The 13451-nt window shown below is 59.3% G+C and overlaps 4 protein-coding genes across 4 annotated transcripts; 2 read left to right on the top strand and 2 right to left on the bottom strand.

Annotated features, from left to right (window-relative positions):
* Nucleotides 1-1132: 1132 nt before the first annotated feature.
* On the top strand, nt 1133-4101 carry BJ171DRAFT_578416 (nucleotide-diphospho-sugar transferase; the record flags this gene model as incomplete). The annotated part of the gene is made up of 7 exons (XM_053113885.1): nt 1133-1376; nt 1882-2148; nt 2248-2442; nt 2576-2969; nt 3054-3233; nt 3333-3556; nt 3773-4101. The coding sequence occupies 7 exons, from the start codon at nt 1133-1135 to the stop codon at nt 4099-4101; spliced, it is 1833 nt and encodes a 610-aa protein (XP_052970021.1).
* Nucleotides 4102-5146: 1045 nt separating this feature from the next.
* BJ171DRAFT_258116 (ribosomal protein L36-domain-containing protein) lies at nt 5147-6439 on the bottom strand (the record flags this gene model as incomplete). The annotated part of the gene is made up of 2 exons (XM_053106758.1): nt 5147-5838; nt 6323-6439. Coding segments are annotated over 2 exons (462 nt in total), but the record flags the coding sequence as incomplete, so codon positions are not given.
* Nucleotides 6440-6644: 205 nt separating this feature from the next.
* Nucleotides 6645-8701, top strand: BJ171DRAFT_258082 (uncharacterized protein). Its single transcript, XM_053106757.1, has one exon. It carries the CDS (start codon nt 6730-6732, stop codon nt 8479-8481), a length of 1752 nt encoding a protein of 583 aa, XP_052970019.1. The 5' UTR covers nt 6645-6729; the 3' UTR covers nt 8482-8701.
* Nucleotides 8702-10003: 1302 nt separating this feature from the next.
* Nucleotides 10004-13036, bottom strand: BJ171DRAFT_258080 (homeobox domain-containing protein). Its single transcript, XM_053106756.1, has 3 exons — nt 12265-13036; nt 11406-11662; nt 10004-10698 (listed from the first exon to the last, which is right to left on the bottom strand). The coding sequence occupies exons 1-3, from the start codon at nt 12914-12916 to the stop codon at nt 10147-10149; spliced, it is 1461 nt and encodes a 486-aa protein (XP_052970018.1). The 5' UTR covers nt 12917-13036; the 3' UTR covers nt 10004-10146.
* Between the last annotated feature and the right edge of the window lie 415 nt (nt 13037-13451).

The following is a 13451-nucleotide window of genomic DNA, read 5'->3' as shown; positions in this document are numbered from 1 at the left end:
CAGAGGCGCACGGCGGGTGGGGGGGGGAGTCTGAAGCGCTGTGCAACGCGGAAGCTGAGACAGACGGCAGCACAGGCTGACTGTGCGGAACAGGGCGGCGGGTCACGGGCCGAGGCAAGGGCCGAGGCAAAGGCCCAGGCAAAGGCCCAGGCCACAAGGACAGACGCGCGAGCGATCCTGTTTGCGACAAACAGAAGCATCCGCTGCCAGGACATGAAACACCAGCTTCTTTGCCTCATCTTGCAAGTATCATCCTCATATTGCGAGTAGCAGCACCATATTGCAAGTATCATGTTCATCGTGCGAGTAGCAGCACCATCATCGATGCCGTCCATCGCCGCCACTCTCGCAGCGCAACGCAGTACAGCACACCGCAGCTCGCCGACAGTCCCGACGCCGCTGGCCAGCCGTATTGTGGCCACCCAGGGATCCCATGGGCGGCCGAGCGGGCCGACAAAGAGCAACCAATGCGGATGCCGCTTGTCTTTGCGCGACGCGTCGCCGGCGCGCAGCAGGGAAGCGCGTCGCACAGCGCCACGGCGGCTGGCAGGGGCACACAGACAGAGCGCTCAGGTGCCGCGCGGGCGGTGGTACATGTGTGACGCCAAGCGCGGGCAGGAACAATCCAAAGACACGACGCGCCACTGGCTCGACGGCGATTGGCCCGCGGCGCGGCGGGGTCGGCAACAGCCTTCTCGCGCTTGCTTCTCGGAAGCAAAGTGGGCGGCGGGTGTGGGGGGGAGAATCGGCAGTTCGGGGCTGTGGAGTCGCTTTTTAAGTCGCTTTTTAAGTCGCTTTTGGAGTCGCTTTTCAAGTCGCCGTTGGCTTGGATTCGGTCTTGGACTCGGTCTTGGATTTGGTTCTGAACTTGCCCTTGGACTCGCACTTGCTCTTGGCTCTGCCTGCTCGTCGCCGTCTCTCTCCCGCCCAGTGCCTCGTCTCCCGTGGACCCGTCCATCGGCATCACCTCCCCTCCCCTGGGTTGTCGTGCGCATCACCGGGACACATCCTCAAAGCCCCCTCCCACCGCCGCCGTCTCGCCTCCTTTGCCTGCCGCGCTATGAACCCGTTCTCGGTCGAGCTCAAGGACGTCAAGCACTCTCCTCCATCTCTCGACCCCTCCATCCGCTCCATGTCCTCCAGCCAGCAGACCATGGTTGCCGCCGACAGTGTCGTCGACGGCGCCAAAGACATGACCGAATACCCAACGGCCTCTCGCCAGCACTCACACCGCTTCCGCACGCTGTCGCTACCACGGCTCGGCGGCACCGGCAGCCGCAGGTTCAACAAAAAGAAGGAGCCCAGACTCGAGAAGTGGTTCAAGATCCTCTTCACCTTCTCGGCCGGCTTTGCTCTCATTCTGCCCGTCATCATCGGTGAGTCCCCCCGATGGACAGGATTCGAACACTGCCGCCTCGGCCTTCCCCTCCCCTCCTGTATTGCCGTCCATTCCCGCCGCTCTCGGTCTCCTCCCATTCCTTTCCCGCTCCCCTCTGTGTCCCATTCACGGCCCTCCTGCATCTATTCGCAGCCGCCGACCACCATCCGACTGCTTTCGCTGGCCCCTCTTGGCCTCTGTGTTGTCGCTTCCGCAGCCGAGCCTGTCCTCCCGACTCCTCGCGACTCTGTCTTGCTCCCCCGTCGGCAGTACCGGGCGGACTGTCTTATCGGCGGCTGCCCTTGTTTCGCCGGCGGGGCTCGTCCTCTTCATTCCGATCACTTTCTTCGCTCCGTCGCGGACTGGCCACGTTGGCCTCTGCTGTGCTTTGTCTCGCCAATGCCGAAACACTAACGAACTCTATTTCGCTGCTCCGCCTGCCCAACATCCTTGTCGGTCCTCCCTCTCATGAACGATTTGCTGTTTGCTGTATGGCTCCACAGGATATGCCTTGCACATTCCCATCATCAGCAGCAACGTTGTGGCCCTCGGCCTGGGCTTCTACGGCCTGTTTGTCGTCCTCCACTACTTTGTGCAGGGCTGTTTTGCTCAGGCCAACCGAGTCCGTGTCAACCGGCTGGTCCGCAACCGCCCTGCGAACTGGAGAGGTCTCGCAACCGGTGTGCTGATTGTCGGCTACCGCGAGGACCCCGAGCTCTACCGCCAGTGTCTCGAGAGTTGCAAGGCTCTGCAGTATGACAACCTTCGCCGTGAGTTGTTCAACCCGCATCCATCCTCTGCTTGTTAATTCTGGTCCACTCGAGCGCTCGGCTGATCCTTGCCCATTTCTGCGCTACCGCCACCCGTAGGCATCATCATGGTTGTTGACGGCGACGAAAAGGAGGACGAGTACATGGGCACAATCTTCCAGGAGGTCTTTGGCCCAGATGCCACTGTGATCGTGCCTGGCTTCAACATGCCTGAACTCGGCTCAGAGTCGCCAGAGGCCAAGGCCTTGTACACCGAGCTGCGTGGCGCCAAGGGCCCCATTTGCATTCTGCAGAGTATGTGCTGCGATCTGGCCCTATCCGCTGCTGCCGATTGCTGGCCGTGGCTGCCACCGCCGTGATCAACCAACTTGCCGGCCACTGACTGTCGTTCGTGCAATCCTCACACTCACACTCACACTCGCTCCAGAGCACGGCGGCAAGCGCCACGCCATGTACTGCGGCTTCCATGTCTTCCTCAGCTGCATCCCCACCGACGCCATCATGGTCACCGATTCGGACACCTATCTGGACTGCAACGCCGTCAAGGAGCTTGCCTTCATGCTCGACGACCCCAAGGTCGGCGCTGCCACCGGCGACGTCCGCATCTGGAACGACGACAACTGGATCTCCTTCCTCTCGGCACTCCGCTACTGGGGAGCCTTTAATGTTGAGCGAGCCTGCCAGTCCTTCCACAAGTGTGTTGGATGTGTCTCTGGACCCCTCGGTATCTACCGAACGGAGATCATCCGCGAGATCATCGAACCCTGGGTCAGCCAAAAGTTCCTTGGAGTTCAGTGCACCTACGGAGACGATCGTCACTTGTATGTATCGATATCTGGGTGGCGTGTGTGGTGTCGCCTGCCTGTCGAATACTGATCCCTCTGTCCTGCGATCTCCTCCTTCAGGACCAACCTCACACTGAAGCTTGGCCAGCAGGTCGTCTACACTCACTATGCCTGGTGTCTGACCGAAACCCCGACCCAGTTCATCCGATGGATTGTCCAGCAGACCCGTTGGAGCAAGAGTTTCTACCGAGAGGCCCTCTTCAACGCTCGCTGGTTCCACCGTCATAGCTTGTGGATGGCGTAAGTGACAGCGCATCTCCATCAGTGGCTGTCCCAATACACAAGTGGGGCCACCTCTGCCACTTGCTCCCAATCTAATGCATCCGCCGTCCCTTCCAGATACGAGCTGCTCTTCCAATTTATCTACCCGTGGATCCTGATGTACGCCTTCTTCACTGTCCTCTACAACCCCAAGTCGAGTCTTCGGCTGCTGCTCACTTGGGCCAACATCCTGCTGCTCATGGGCTTCCTCAAGTCTCTCTATGCTGTGGTCATCACCAAAAATGTCAAGTTCCTCCTGGTGACCTTTTACGGATTCCTGTACTTGCACGGTCTCATGCTCGGTAGGCCATTCATGCATGCATCTTGCTTCTGCTGTTCGGTTCTGGCGGAACACTGCCTCAGCGGCCTCACCTGCTGGACCTCCCATACCCATCCCCATATCCATGCACCACAAACGTGCGCACCCGTCTCTGCTATCGTGTGCGCAATTCGCACTTGCTCAAATGCACCACTGTCGTGCTGTCGCGACTGACATGATTTGGGTTTCGCATCGGCAGCCAAAATCCACGCCATCCTCTTCCTCTGGGATAACGGATGGGGAACGTCCTCCCGCTTCGGCGCCAAGATGTCCAAGTGGCAGCAGTACGTCTTTCCGATTATCTGGAACCTGGCCATCTTTGCCGGTGTCGGCTACAACATTGCTAGATTCTTCCTTGGCATCACCGTCGACCCCCTCGACCTTGCCCACCCCGAGCACCAAATCATCCTGCGCTGGGTCTACCTTGGAACCTTCTGCGGCGCCATCGTCCTGGGCATCCTCGGCTACAACATCTACAAGTGCACCAAGCGAAAGCGGGTGGTGGGCTCTTTTGCCGCTCAGGCTTAAGCAAGCTCTCCCTGACTGTGCTCTCGTGTCCGAGTGTGCTGTCGTTGCACCGAAGGATGGTCTCGCGCACCAGCACAAGTTTGCAGCCTCCCACCACTTCCGCATCCACCTCCGTCTCCGTCGCAGCTATAGACCACCGTTGACCACTATTCCCTCGCTAGTCAACATACAGAGTGTGTGTCACTGCGTCGCTCGACTTTTCCCTCCCTCCCGACTCTCTCTGTGCAGTCCCAACCTGCAGGTTGTGCACATTCACATTCTCTCCTTCCTCCCTCTTACCCTTCTCACTGACGCCGCATATGAAAGCGCTCATATCGCCGCTAGGTTGCTCAAGTAACAGAGCGCATGATGCTCCTGGCATGTTCTTGATGTAGCCGTTTCTGTGCTCGTCGCATCCTCCTCACTGTTTGTGCACTTGGCAGCGTACACACTCCCTCTCGCTCATCTCTTGGCTCTTTGGTGTCTCAGCCGTTCTCTCGGTCTTCTATTTGCGTATTTGTGTTGTTGATGCACTCCAGAGCCGCTGCGTGTATCTCTCCTCTCCTCTCCCCCCCCTTTTCCATCCCACATCATCTCGCCTCTTGTGCTCCTCTCCTTTTTTTTTCGAGTTTCCTCCTTGACGTTTCGTTGGGTCATGCTTCATTCGAGGCATGCACTAATTTATATGCCAGATAGCGCGCTGAAGCAAGGGCAGGGGAGGTCATCTGTTGGTTACTTCGCTTGGTCGCTCCGCCCTTGACTGATCGGTCGACTATACTACACCGCGGCTGGTTTTGCCCTCCCCTCCCCCTCGATTCTCTCCACTTTCCCGGCTTTCTCTCGCAAGCATCCCTTTCTTTCTTTCTTTCTTTCCTCTCTATCTCTCTTTCTCTGATGGGAGACACGCTGCACACATGGCAGCGGTACCGTTTCTTTTGGGAACATAGACAACCTTGCCTCACTCAGGACATGCCCATCTGTTGTGGACTTTGGGTGCATCATCGTTGCAGCTTGTCCCACGATGCACACAATAATACAGCTCTCCTATAAAAATGAAGAGCGTGGCCTCCTCTTTTGGGATGGGAATCCTGGTGGCTCGTGTGGGTCTCGATGGCGATGATGAGCATTGCTTGATTCGAGTTCAATGAGCCAGATCCTTCCGATCTCTGACAGGAATCATGAAGCGGCCCTTATGCACCATGACCATGCCGTTTCGATTGACCGCGCATGTGCCATTGATACTTGTGCGATTTCCCTTGCCGTGCCTCCCCGTCTCTTGCCCTGCACCTCCCCACGATTCTCACCACCATCCACCATGTGTTTCCAGCAACTTTGCCTTTCCTTGCCCACATTGTCACTGCCATATGCAGCTGTTATTTGGGACGCCATTTGAGAATGAGAGATTGTTATTGATTACTTGGAGCGCTGCTTGTGTCGGGGGTGCTCCTTGCAAATGACATAGAGACGTCCGCGTCTCTTGGCAAAGTAGCAGTGTTCGCATCGCTTCTTAAGCGAGGTCTTGACTTTGTATCCTCGGGTCTGCATGCATGTGCACGGCGCCGTCAGGGCCGACAACGATGGCATGGCCATTGCACCGGCCCAGATAGACGGGGCTGCGGCTGAGCCGGCTGCCAGTAGTGAGTTTGAGATGGGCGCGAGAATCGGGGTCGAGACCGGCAGCAGCGGGCGCGAGGCGAGGCGCTGGGCGACGGCAGAGAGAGTCGACAAGATCATGGCGGAGCGGCGAACGGTGCTTGACTGTTGACCGTTGCGGGATGGCCGATCCGATGTAATGCGATGCGGTACGATGTAATGTGACGCGATGCGATACGATGCGATGCGATGCAATGCGTGCGATCGGATCATGATTTGAGCAGATTGCCCAGGCGGTGTCGTGGAGGATGGTCGTTTCAGTCGTCCGCAGCCGCACAGTTCGGTCCCAGAGATGCAGTCGAGTGGTGCAGTAAAGTGGTGCAGCCGAATGGTCAAGTCAGACCGTCGATCCATCGATGGTTCCGAGTCGGATGCATTTCGCCAGGTTGCGTCAAGAAGTGAGCCAAGGTGGCAGACAGTCAGCATGGCTCTCCAGGCGACAGATACCACCACCACCCAAGACTCCTCAGAACCCATGGCTCTGCAGCACGGCGTTGCCCCCAGCCTCTCCCAAGCAAGAGGTGATTGTCCGAGTCGATCTCGCCCCTAGACTCGATGTAGGCCAACTCTGTTCGTTGCAGTCACTTACGCTGCGAGCGATCCTGGATCGGGAGGTCCGGCTGCCAGCACGCAGGATCAGGATAGGCGGAGAACGGACACACGATCCTCGGCCAGCACACCGACCACTTTTTTTTTCTCCCTGGCCGGCAACGACAGCCATCGGCGGCCGAGAAGCGGTCTCGCCGGGCTGCTCTCTGTCGCCCAGCGAGACGATCACGTGGCCACATTTACACGTGACTGGAATGGACATGTGTTCCGTGCACCGTCGCCGAGCACAGAATCCGAACGCGCAGCCAGCCTGCTCCGCCACATCTCGACTCATCTCCAGGCCCATCTGCAGACTCATCTCCCGACCCATCTCAACAGCCACACTGCCGCCAGCTTGAGCTCCATCTCAACAGCCACATCGCCGTCATCGCCGTCATCGTTTCCGCCATGTCCAAGGCTGTATCATTCACTGCTCACGAGCTCTTGTCCGATGGCACCTTTGGAACAGCTCAGTACGAGTACGTGCGATCGGCCGAGAAGCAGATCCAGGTCCTGCGCAACAGCGAACTGCATCTGACCCTCGACGGCGACTATGCCATCGTCAAGACGCTCCGGTGCGGCATTTGCAGCACCGATCTGGCCCGGCACTTTTTGCCCTATCCGCTGCCGCAGATCATTGGCCATGAGGTCGTCGTGAGCCTGGTCGACAGCGACTCTGCAGTCGGCGGCGATGCTTCGGAGGAGAATGCCGCCGATGTTGGAGTCGACGGCTCGCGCACCGCCCGCTTGGGTGTCGTCGAAATCAACGACTCGCATCTCTCGCATGGCTGCGGCTCCTCGAGCGGATGCGCATACTGTCGCACGGATACCGGCATCCCGTCGCAATGCCCCGAGCGCATCACCTTTGGCATCAACCAGTGGCCCGGCGGCATGGCCCCGTACGTTATCGTGCCGCTCGGCAACCTCATTCCGATTCCAAGGGACACTCTTTCGGTGACTTCGGCCGTCCTGATCGAGCCCTTTGCTGCCGCCCTGCATGGCGTTCGCTGCTCGCAACCCAGAGCAGGCGATAGTGTCGCTGTCTTGGGGGCCGGCCGCCTTGGCCTGCTGACCATCGCGGCTCTGGTGGCCTTCCGGGGCTCTGCTTCTGCCCAGGAGGCATCACCAGCGTCCTCCTTGGCTGGCGGCGATGATCCGGTCAAGCAATACGGCTCGGCTTCCCCTCGGCCGTTCAGCATCACCGCCATCGTGCGCACCATGGCTCATGCTGCCGAAGCAACTCGTCTTGGCGCCGACCGCGTCGTCCTCTCGAGCTCAGCTTCGCCCATCGCCGAGTCCTTCGATGTCGTCTTTGACACCTCTGGCAGCCCTGATGGCTTCGATGCCGCCCTCCGTCTTGCCCGCCGCGAAGTCCATCTCAAGAGCACCCATGGCCAGCCCGTGCTGGGCCTGCAGCATCTGACCGAGCTCGTTGTGGACGAAATGGCCGTCGTCAACTTTGACCTGGACGCTCTCGAGTTTGCCTGGTCTGGGCATGCCGGTGACCGTCGCCATCGTCTCGACGCCGTCAGCGCCACCAACCTGCCGTCCACCACCCACACGGCCCCCAGCAATCCCAATGTCCTTGTATCGTCGTCCGTCGATGCCGCTGTCGTCGCGCAGATCGAGTCGACCGGCCGCAAGGTGTATCGCTTTGCGCTCGCGGATGGCTCGGCCGACAGCGTCGCCCAATACGACCGTTGGATCGAGAGCGGCGAGGGCCGGGATCGCCTCGCGCAATCGGGCTCGCCGTTCCCACGGTTTGATCTGGTCGTCGTCACCAACGAGGCCGAGATCGACGCTGTCATGCGGCCCAACCCGGTTCACGACCGTTCGCTCTTGCGGACCCGAGGCGCCTTCCTGATTGCGTCCCGGTCCGCTGATGAGCCGTCGCCATCGCTGTCGTCCGAGGCGAGCTTGCTGCAGCGTCTGGCTGAGAAGCGCCTGAACATTCGCTCGTCCCGCTGTGGCGAATTCCGGGTGGCGATTGAGGCCCTCACAAGCTCCGAGCACGGCATCCAAGTCGCCCGCAACCTCGAGCGCTTGGTGACGCACCAGTTCCCGCTCTCAAAGTTGCCCGAGGCATTCCAGACGGCGCAGAGTCGGGTCGCCCAGGACGGAAGCAAGGTCATCAAGGTCGTGTTGGACTGCGCCCTGTGATCAAGCAGCTTGAATCCAGTGGCAAGCGGAGTGCCCATGTCATATACCCTCAAATGACAGAGGGGGCAGAGAGGAGAAGGAGGAGGGCTGCGTCGCCGTCACATCAGGTCCGTCCCTGACCAGTGTTTGTCACAACGAATACATCAAAACACAAGCGTAACTCTGTCCGCGCGCACTGTGCGGGCAATGGGAGACAGATCAGTCCAACGGCTGAGATCCGGTGCTCCTGAAAGTACTCGGAGGGAGCACGCAGCTTCCTCCGGCATCGACGTTCGCGTGTGATATGCTCGGTGGTGAGATGCTGCATTCGTCCGCCAGGATTTTATCGTTGGTGGGAGACGAGCACCTCCGCTTCCCTGCCGCGACGAGCCCTTATCCATCGTATTCCGTTTCCTCAATCATGGGATTCTGCCAACTTTTCCAAGCACACTGTGTGCGACAATGCCTGTGATGGGATCGAACAAGAATATCGTACTCGTTTGCACACACGGAAGAAGCCGTGAGTTGACCGACTGATCCCACCCGATCGGTTATTTGGAAAACGGGGCTCATACCAACAGCCCCAAACTGCGGGCCACGACCGCGACCATGCGAGAAGCAGAGCCACAAATCGACCGCCAGGCCGCGTACGCAGGATCGGATGAGGGATGTTTGTCAGAACAAAGGAAGGATAAATATTACCTGTGTTGGTTTATCAAATTGGCAAGTTATATGAGGCGTTGTCAAAAGAAGAAAGTTGGGGAGTGGGGATGCAAAGGAAAGAGACGGAGGGGATTGAAGTAAGGAGGGAGGACGAGGTATCCGTTGCAGCGCCCAGTCGGGGTTTGGGGTTGAGCAAGGGAGAGACACGGGGGCGATTCAAGTAAGCGCAGGAGGGGCAAATGTAGGGAAGGGGAGGTATTGGAGGGAAGGGGAGGTATTGGAGGGCACGAGGACGGTTGGGAGCAGAGAGGCCGGCAAGTAGCATTTGGAAGCAAAGTCCAGAGAGAGAACGTGCAAGGGAAGAAAAGAGTGAATGAAGCCGGGAACAGCAAGCGATGGGACCGGTTCAACGAATCGATATTTCCGTTCAAACGATGGGATTTGCATTTGAGGACGAGCGAGCGAGCGAGCGAGTGAGTTAGCGAGTGAGTAGGCGAAGCATAGTGTGAGCTCAGATCAGAGCAGGCCAATGGGTTCGTGAAGGCTCTAGTCTGGTGGATAACGTGACGACGGCATAGGTGTTGGCTCTTACCAATCCAGAATCATGGAGAGGCGGAAAGGGAGAGAAAGAGAGAAGGGGCAGCGGTAAGTGGGTAACAGGCGAGCTCGACCGACGACAGCAGGGACGACATCGATCAAGGAGAAGATGGATCAAAAACGAGGAAGGGGGAGGGTAGTCAATTAATGTACAGGCAGCTGTTACATAGGCAGAGGCGCAAGGGGGTCGAATGTGTCAAGAAAGCGCGGTTGGACCAAAAACGGAGACAGGTGGGGCCGGATGGAAAGCATCGGCGAGCGTGGCGAAGAGAGTATGGACGAAGGGGGGTGTATCAAGGGGCGGGGCCGTAAAGGAAAGCATGAGGCCATTCGTCAGACACGAGGCTGAGGCATGGGCGAGAACAGGGCACGAGACCACAGCGCCGGATAGAGCCATAAGAAGCCGATCCATCCGCAAGTCTCTGCTCAGTTGAGAGGTCCATGACCGGCAGAGTCGTACTGGAAGCTTCCGCTGGCTTGGGAGTTGTAGCGAGGCAAGGATGAGGTCGTCCCGTGGGTGGAACTTTGCTGGTAGTAGAACTCTGGGCTGCTCATCGTGGCGATCTGAGGCGAATTTGAGTAGCCAAACTCGACGGCGTTGGCCGGCGTCGAGGGTCTGCGGTGGCTCTGTCCGGCCGGAATGGCCATGATGGCTTCAGGCGATCGCTGCTGCTGCTGCTGCTGCTGCTGCTGCTGCTGCTGCTGCTGTTGAGAGTAGATCCCGGGTTGAGGCGACTGCACAACCTGCCGCTGGAAAACAGCAGATCCGCTCGCTCCGTGTCCCTGAGTAGGCAGCGATCCTGCCAACTGGGTCCAGGGATGCCTGTCGAGATGGATCATCCACTCGAGCTGGGTGGCCAACAGCTGTGCCTCGCCACGAAGTGTGTGCCGAGGATTGCTGGTGGCCTGGCGATGCTCCGTAAAGTCGTGACAGGGATTCCAGGCGGGCCCATGTGGCTGGATCGACTCGACGAAGAACTGCGGGAAGAGGCAGAGATGCGGCAATGATGAGTCAGGGACGAGCCAGCAGTGATCCGTGGAGACCTGACGCGCAGCAGGCAAGGTTGCGGCTTGTGCGGTACTTGAGATGGGCACAGAGCCGCCAGCAGACCCGACCATGGCACGAAACGGCGCAAAAGAAAGCACTGCCAGCAATAGCGGAGCCGACTGCAAGCAGGGACAACCCATCGCATTGCATTGCATTGCATTGCAAACAGCTGCATCAAAAGCATCCTCTCCGACGAACAAACGGGCTGCAGCAATCCGTTGGCAGGCGACAGCGAAAGTGGAAAATGCCGGTGACGACATCTGCCAGACCAACGGCATCGACGCGACCGGGTGGGTCCAGTGCACCCCGCCCGGCTGCCACGGATGCATATGGGCCGGGCCAGAGCCCATGCGTCTGTTGGGCAACCAGGCAGCGGCACGGTGCTGCAACCGGGTGTGCTCCAGTAGCACACACGCTCGTGCGGCCGCCTGGATCCACGCCGAGCACTGCTCCGTGGTGTGGTCAGGTTGACAGCCACGACAGAGGGAGTGCAGACCAGTGCAGACCAGTGCAGACCAGTGCAGCAGGTCCTGCGCCGCCATGGAGGCTGTACTCGACTGAGCCGATGCGCTGGCGCAGGAGAGGGGAGGGGCTCGGAAAACAGACAGACAGTGTCAGTGCTGGCCCAGAGACTTACGTAGGGTGGCGTGCTCAGTTCGAAAACCATGTCGGCCATGACAGTGTCCTCGGTGGAGACGAACTGGATCTGCGAGACTTGCGAAATGGAGAACTGGATCTTCCAACGCTGATTGCCTTCGCCGATCGTCCAGGAGAGATACTTTGTGGTGGGATCGAAGCTGCAGGTCAGCTCGCTGTTGACCGACAAGAGACGACCCCACGAGCCGATGGACATGGTCCGGCACGCGAACCGGATGAGATGGTCCTGCGTACTGCCTGCTCAGACACCGTGTTTGTAAAGGCATCAATGGGAGGTGGGTGTGTACAGGTGAAGGGCACAGTCGTGCGGGTCGTGTGCAATCGCAGGTATCGTAGATTGAGCGAAGGTTGTGGAGACCGCCGACGACGGAATCGGATAGGGAGATCGGATCCAGCGCAACCGTGCGAGACCGCGAGCGAGCGTTTCAAGGAAGGTGTGGGCGAGTAGTCGAGACACGCCGATCGTGGTTGAGCATGACCGGTTGGCAGCCATGGCGATATCCCAGAGTGATGCATAATTGATGAGCAGCAGCGGGTAAGAGATCGTGGACCAGTCGAGAGAATGCAGTTAGTTGACTGGGTAGCTCCAAGGAGGAAGGCATCCAAGTTTAACGAAAAACAGCAGCCAAAAGCACATGTCACCCCACCACCCCACCACCGGACGGTCTGCTGGGCGATCCACCGGGCGGTGTACGGGAGGGCAGCAGGGCCTGATTCTGTGCGGACCCATCCGAGCCGCTGCTTCCGTCACGGTCGACTAGCCCGTGCCAACGGCAACGCCGACGCAAGAAAGGAACCGAGGACCAGAGAGACAGAGAAACAGAGAAACGCTATCGAACCTGGAGCTGCTGCCGAGGCAGAGTAGGGCGAGCCATAGGCTATTTGCGGGCTGAGGACCACGGGAGTTTGAGCCGGAGTTGGAGCAGCGTACGGGCTGCCTTTGAAAGGAGGGCTGGAGTAAACGTGTCGCTGATCGTAGTAGCCGTATTCGGATGGGTTGTGCAGCGACGCAGTCGGTGGGATGGAGGCGGCCATCATGGGATGAGTCCCGACCGGGTGCGGGGACACGACAGGATAACCTGCAGAGCCCGCAGAGCCCATCGTCGCCGCCCTCATGGCGACATCGTTTGCGCGCCGCTGCCACAGCTTGGCCTTTGCCCTTCGATTTTGGAACCAGATCTGGATGGACCGTTCGGTCATCGAGAGCTGTGTGGAGAGGGCTTGGCGCACCCTCCGATCGGGAGAACTGTTCTCGGCAAAGGATTCTTCCAGGACAGCGAGCTGCTCTGGGGTTGTCCGGATGCGCTTCTTGGGTGCGGCCGGGGCGGGTGAGGTCGATGCGGCGGAGGCATCGGCCTGGTTTGTTGGGTCGGTCGAGATGGGACCAGAGTGCAATTCAGCCTCGTCTTCGGATCCGGTGTGGGTTTCTTCTTCCGAGACGACGCTGACCTGGTTGGGAGGCGGGAATTGCGATGGCAGCGGACTGGACATTGGTGTGGCCGAGCTGCGTGTGAAAGTTGCGAGGGAATCGTGGGGTGTCCGGTGTCAAGGGAAGCGATGAAATAGCAAGCGAGCGAGAGCGAGGGAAGCGAGCACGTATCAGCTCAAGAGAGAAGGCGGTGGAGGAGGAGGAGGAGATCGCAGCAAAGATCTCTATGAGGAGTCCGCCTTGGTACGAAGGGCTGAGGGGGGGGTGAGGGAGGCTGGAGCCGAGAATCACAAGGGTGGTAGATGAGAAGAGGTCTGGGAAAGAGGAGTGCTTGGAGAGGGGAGCGAGAAACGACCCGGCGACAAGGCCTGAAAAAAAGGGGGGGCAGCAAGCAGGCAGAAGGAGTCACCAAATCCGAAGGAGCCACAGACAACAAGAGCACTGGGGGGGGGAGGCATAAGGAATGACGGACGACACCGAGACGGCGCGAGGCAAGCGGGACGAGGGGACGAGCACACAGCGCCACAGCAACTGAGGCAGCGAGAGCAGACGAGAGCCCACGAGGCGGGGGAGAGAAGGGCCAGCGGCGACGGGGCG

This window comes from Polychytrium aggregatum (genome assembly GCF_025602895.1).
Source record: "Polychytrium aggregatum strain JEL109 chromosome Unknown BJ171scaffold_6, whole genome shotgun sequence".
In the NCBI taxonomy this organism is placed as follows: Eukaryota; Fungi; Chytridiomycota; class Chytridiomycetes; order Polychytriales; genus Polychytrium; species Polychytrium aggregatum.
The sequence above is the reverse complement of the archived record's forward strand: the minus strand, read 5'-3'. Positions and strand labels throughout refer to the sequence as shown.